The sequence below is a fragment of the Acanthisitta chloris genome, unplaced genomic scaffold (assembly GCF_000695815.1).
Source record: "Acanthisitta chloris isolate BGI_N310 unplaced genomic scaffold, ASM69581v1 scaffold19306, whole genome shotgun sequence".
Lineage (NCBI taxonomy): Eukaryota > Metazoa > Chordata > Aves > Passeriformes > Acanthisittidae > Acanthisitta > Acanthisitta chloris.
Genome location: NW_008676703.1, coordinates 1 through 6,441, shown reverse-complemented (window position 1 = coordinate 6,441; position 6,441 = coordinate 1). Strand labels below are relative to the sequence as shown.

The 6,441-nt window shown below is 41.3% G+C and overlaps 1 protein-coding gene across 1 annotated transcript; it reads right to left on the bottom strand.

The window, feature by feature from the left end:
- Positions 1 to 145: 145 nt before the first annotated feature.
- Positions 146 to 6,175, bottom strand: LOC103803666 (myosin-3-like; the record flags this gene model as incomplete). Its single annotated transcript, XM_009076237.1, has 14 exons — positions 146 to 267; positions 362 to 449; positions 1,184 to 1,272; positions 1,366 to 1,675; positions 2,413 to 2,583; positions 3,287 to 3,436; positions 3,527 to 3,645; positions 4,282 to 4,420; positions 4,498 to 4,601; positions 4,702 to 4,800; positions 4,947 to 5,010; positions 5,773 to 5,865; positions 5,938 to 6,052; positions 6,148 to 6,175. Coding segments are annotated over 14 exons (1,691 nt in total), but the record flags the coding sequence as incomplete, so codon positions are not given.
- Between the last annotated feature and the right edge of the window lie 266 nt (positions 6,176 to 6,441).

Genomic DNA, 6,441 nt, shown 5'->3' with positions numbered 1-6,441 from the left:
TCTGTGAAAAGACAAAGATAAGGATATTTTTTTCTCAGCCAACACAAACTACTGAACATGTAGCTGTTTTTGACAACAGAGCACAGCCTGATGGACCTGTGAATGAACCAACATCACTTTTAATGTTGCTGGAAGTGCAGTGCTCTTACCTCTGCTTGAAGTCAGCATAGAGGACTCTGCTGGGGAAACCTTTCCTGCAGATCCTGATCCCTTCCAGCACCCCGTTACAGCGCAGCTGGTGCAGCACCAGCTCGTGCTCCATGGTACCTAGCAATGCAGAGCACAAAGGAATGCCACAGATTCCAGTGCAGAGTGGAATGGCTGTGTCAGAGCAAACTCTCTTCCTACTTGAGCATCTTACCAGGTGTTTTGGTTTCATTGGGGATGATGCAGCGCACAAAATGGGGGTGAGTGCTCCTCAGGTTGGTCATCAGCTTGTTCAAGTTCTCCTGTAGAGTCATGAGGAGCAGCTTAGATTAAAGGAATTTACTTCTGTACACTTTGTGCCTTGATGCCAAGGAACTAATGTAACGGATCCTATGAGAAAGAAGCTTTCAAATTCAAAATTTAGATTTAATCAAATCTTCTATATACTTATCATTAAAAAGTAATCTCATTAAAACAAAGTTTAAAACTCTTAATCTTATTTTGGAGGAAGCAAATATTTTAACACAAACTTTTGTAGGATTAATGTTTTTCACAAGGATTGTGAGGGAACTCTTACAAGAAATTCAGAGTGTCAAATGAAGACTGGTTGAAACAGATCCTAATTTTCATAGAAAATTAATAGGAAAAGGCACTTCATACTTCACAGAAACACAGGATAATCAGAGTTGGAAGGGACCTGTGAGGTTCATCTAGTCCAACTCCTGGCCATGTACAGGGCATCCCCAAGAATCACATCATGTGCCTGAGAGCATTGGCCAAACACTCCTGGTGCTCTGTCAGCCTTGGGGCTGTGACACTGCCCTGGGGAGCTGTTCAGTGCCCAAACACCTCTAGGGGAAGAACCATTTTCTAATCTTCAGCCTAAACCTCTTCTGACACAACTTCAGACCATTCCCTTGGGCCCTTATACGTATTACTGCTTCATCAGGAAACCAGTGTTGAAAGAAGGAGTGTATTTAGCTCAGATTTGACACTATGCTCATGTCATTTTACAGACAATTATTTCATACTTTACCCGGAAAAGAGCTGAAACTGTCTGGAAAGAAGAACCCTTCTTCTTGGCACCCTTCTTTGCACCACCAGAACCACCACCACCACTAGCATCTTCAAAAACAAAGAGAGTTTTTCAATATTATCTTTTCTTTGTTGCATCTTTACATATCACAAATGTTAAAAAAGGAACTTTAGAAAAATAACCTGCATCTGTTCCACCATAGGAAGCAAAAAGTAAAGCCAGTGTCTTCACAGAGGATTTCTGGTACAGCCCAATGACAGTTTCATTCAGAGGGTCCTTGTTCTTCTCCAGCCACCCAGAGATGTTGTAGTCCACTGTGCCAGCATAGTGCACCAGGGAGAAGTGAGCCTCAGCCTTGCCTTTGGCAGGTTTGGGCTTCTGGAAGTTGTTGGACTTGCCCAGGTGCTGGTCATAGAGCTTGTTCTTGAAAGAGGCGTCAGTTGCCTTGGGGAACATGCACTCCTCTTCCAGGATGGAGAAGATGCCCATGGGCTGGGAGATAGTTCAATAAATGAAAGAGAATGACTGTAGAACAATATGACTATGACTTGGTCTCAAAGGGACTGGCAGTAAAAAACAGGAAGCTGAGAAACAGAGCAATTGACTTGTTGTGAAGAAAATTTCTACCTAAAAAGTGAGTTAAAAAGATTCACCTGCATGACTCACACTTTGGCACAGAGATTCAGGCATGGTTTCTATGCCAAAAACCATGTTATAATCCAGGAGGAGAAAGATTATACTGAATAATATGTTTCACAAATCTGTCCATTGCATATTTACTTCTGTTTCTGTACTTTCAATCACTTCCCTAAATAACATGGAGCTACAAGAAGTATCAGTTTCTTGCACTCAGAGTCCAGGAACTGACTGTATTGGCCTCGACCTACTTTGCTATGAACCATGTAGTACAGCTAAGAATGTATTGTCCAGATAACTTTACTCCACAAATTTAAGGAAATGTTTTCATTTTACTTTGGGAGCTGCTCTGTGTTTTGAACAAAATATCCTTTAATACTGCAAGTGGAGATATCTCCCATGCAAGGAAAGTGTGAGGAGTTCCTACTATAGTTTCCCATGGACTTTGCAAGATCTACAGTCCAGAATCATAGATCAAGACATATTCCAACAACTAAAACTGAAACTAACCTTTTATTTTATGCTTGAATAGCATTTAACTATATTCATAATGAGCTCCTGAAAACACAAGACATTTTGAATTCAAAATGTACCTTCGAGCTCGATGCGATGCAGGCAGCCAGGTCCATCCCAAAGTCAATGAATGTCCATTCAATCCCCTCCTTCTTGTACTCCTCCTGCTCCAGCACGAACATGTGGTGGTTGAAGAACTGTTGCAGCTTCTCATTGGTGAAGTTGATGCACAGCTGCTCCAGGCTGTTGTACTGTTCAGTGAGAAAAACCCACAACAAGGAGGACTTGTCAACATGCACAGCTCCTGGTCGTTCTCCACCCTTTATGACTCTCCCCAGTCAAAACACAACTGTACAAACAGCACCACACTGTAACAGGACCTATATGCAGCTCCACAAAGAAATACCAACAGAATGAATATTAAGGTTTTTTTTTCCAAAGGAGATAATCCTAGTGAAGCTTCTAAAATTCACAAAGTCCTTTGGCATTTTTTTGTTCAGCCAAAAAGATTAGTGCATGTACTTGTCTCCAACTTTAAAACAACTGATATCTCTGTTTAACACTTATCTATTCATTCCTTGGTTCTTTAAACAATTTACACATATTTAACCTGTTGTATATTTGTCAATGTACCTCCTAGTTCTGCTCAAGAAGCTCTTACATAATTACGGAGGTTTTTTTAATCCTTAAAAGCTCAAACTGCTAGAATATTACAGTATATAAAATACTGTTTCCTACTTCTATACAACCAGTGTAACTGTGCCTGGACTGTTGAAGCTTCTGAGGATTTTTGCTCTTTGCTATAGAAGAAAATGAAGGGGTTTTTACCATAAAATTGCAAATGACTAGCATGTTAAACCTTCAGAAGAATACTACTTGCAAATCCTCTGAGAGAGTCCAACTCTCCTTGCAAGAGCAGTCCTCAAACGTGGGAGCAAAATCCCTGTTCCTTACATCAAAGATCTCGAAGCCAGCAATGTCCAGCACACCAATGAAGTACTGCCTGGGCTGCTTGGTATCCAGCTGTTGGTTGATGCGAACAACCATCCACAGGAACATCTTCTCATAGACAGACTTTGCCAGGGCACCCACGGAATTGGTCACCTGGAACAAAGATGCATGAAGCAATAGAAATACAATATCCAAAGCAAATAGGGACTGATTCAAGTCAGAGGTTCCCAGTCTGGTTGTTACCTGCTGCACAGTTTGACCCTTGGTCACGTATTCATTCCCCACCTTGACTCGGGGGTAGCAGAGAGCCTTGAGCAGGTCTGCTGAGTTCAGCCCCATCAGGTAAGCTGCCTTGTCAGCAACTGAGTAGAAGGACAAGGAGATGCAAAAATTAAGACTAGCAAGATATGCAGCACTTTGAATGACAAACTCTTTTCAAAACAACTGAGATATTGACTGTCCTTGTGATCAAACTTTGGTTACTGGATCTCAGAGGAACCAGGACATAGTTATTCAAACAAAATCCATACTTCTTAAGAATGCTTTACACAGCAGTACACCTAAATCCTATTTGTGTCTTTAAAGACCTTCCCAGAAGAATCTAGAAACAATATATTTATTACAAATTCACTCTTGGATTCATTAGCAATTTGCCCTAAATAAGAAGCCATTTATGAAGGAGAAGTCCTAATACTGAATATAATGCCTCCATTTTCTGTGAAAATCAACCAGAAATACATGTGTGGAAAAATATCTTTCCCTTCTCAGTGGGTCTAAGCACATTGAGTGGTAGCTCAGGAGAGACTGATGAGCATATTTGCATTTGATACTGCAGATAATGGTTAGGCAGTGACTAAAAAATGATGTATTATGGATAGAAGTTTCATACCTATATACTACCTCACCTAAACACCTTTCTACTATTTTCTTTCTCCATCTTCCAAATACTGAACTATTATTGCTACATCTATTTCTAACAGGTCATCCACAGATGATACCTTCAGTGCCATCAGGCTCTGCCTGCTCCTCACGCTGCTTCTGCTTGAACTTCAGGTTCCCATAGTGCATGACAGCCCCTGTCAGCTTGTAGATGGCTGTTTTCTCCTCAGCACTGAAGCCCAGGATGTCAATGGCACTCTGCAAGAGGAGCAGTCAAATAAAACCTTTGTCTGGGAGATATGACAATAGGTACAGTATTCCTAATTGCTACTTACATCTGTGGCCATCAGCTCCTCCTGGTCGTTAATGCTGGGAACTGTGATCTCCCCTTGACTCACAAACAGGAAGTCATAAGGGTTGGTGGTGATGAGGAGCATGTCTGAAAGTAAGCAGAGAGGGCATGCAAGGCTTGGTTTAGTCAAGCAAGTAGTGTGAGCTGATGTTCAGCAATCTTCCTCCAAGTTACTAAATCTTCCTACCAATCAGCTCTGGCTTCTTGTTGGACATGATCTGGTAGAAGATGTGGTAGCTTCGTTCCGCCTTGAGCTGGAAAGTGACTCTGGACTTCTCCAGTAGATCTGGGGGGAATGTTTAGTTAGAAACAGGGGGAAAAAAAGAGAGTAAAGGGAATACAGGAAGAAAAACAGGGAAGGAAGTTGGGTGAAAAGATGTTGTATGAATAGACAGGTGAATGGATGGCAAACAGCTCAGGGAAGTGTCTTACATGTTTCAATGTCTGCTGAAGCTAGTTTTCCTGTGGCTCCAAAGTGAATTCGGATGAATTTGCCCTTTAAAACAATAAAAGAGGGTTAAGATTTACTGCATAAAAATGCATACCTGAAGTGAAGAGTTTTGCCATTTATTCCACTGAGATTTCTGCTTAGAGCTGCTCTGATATATTTCCACCATTGACATCAAGTTCTCGTCTTCATTCTTGATCATGAAAATAAGCAACAGTGGCACAATTGTATTTTCTGTAAGCTGAATGTGCAGATGTGAAGAAATGGGTGGATCTCATCAGCTAAATATTCCAACTAGATCCCAGACACAGAGAGCAGTTGCCTTAATGATATGGAAACAGCCACTTAAGTAGTTCAGCTGCTTCAATCTGCACTATCTCATAAGTAATTTCACTTGTGGTGAATTAAATTTGAAATGAAACAAATATGTTATACAAGTCGAAACACCCTCTCTGTCTTTCTTTCCCATCCTTCCTAACCTCATTCCCTTTCTTCCAGGCACTCTGTCTGTCTGTCATTCAGAAAGAGAAGATAAATATAAGTTAAAACATACAGATCTATTGGTTTGCACTGTAATATATTATGCGACAAAGAGCATGTGATCTATTGCTTTAATTTGCATTTTAATGTAAAGCAGAATTAACGTTTTGTGTTTTGAAATCTGCAGAATTACCTTCAGGATAAGTGGAAAAAGTCACTGCAAGAAAATACCGTTTTACTCTTGAAAACATGATGGCTGAACCACAGAAAAGAACAACTGACAAAGTCCTGATTAATGTCCTGCAGGAATCATTTCGTTAAGCAACTTACAAAGCGTGAGGAGTTGTCATTCCTCACAGTCTTGGCATTCCCAAAGGCCTCCAGCAGTGGGTTGGCGCTGATGATTTGATCCTCAAGCGTTCCCTGCAGGGCGAGAGTTATTTAGCTGACAGGACAATGACATGCCAAGTGTTGACTCTGTTCTTCCTGACTCACCTGCATTTTGCCTGATGTCTGCTCCTCCTTCTTCTTGTCCCCACTGGCTGCAATTGTTGCAAAGTACTGGATGACACGTTTGGTGTTCACAGTCTTCCCGGCACCGGATTCTCCACTGTCAAAGCAGAGAGAGGCAGAGAGTGTGTGGTGAGGCAGGAGGATCCCTGGCACTGGGCAGCCCCACAGGGACCCGAGCAGGGCTGTACGTACGTGATCAGGATGGACTGGTTCTCCCGATCTGTGGAAGAGGCAGAAATACAGTACTTAAAACTCAATGAACAACACAGAAAGAATGAAACATATTCAGGTAAGTTTAATGCCTTAAAATTTCTGATGTCATCTTGACTTAAACAAACAAAAAACCAAACCAACATCCAAAACACCTCACAGAGTGCAGAAGTGTCTTTCATTTAAAGCAGTAAAGCAATGCTGGAAGACAGTCAACCTTGTGATAGTAATTATGTATGAGAACCATGAAAGCTTTGAAAAAGGCTCTTCATATGG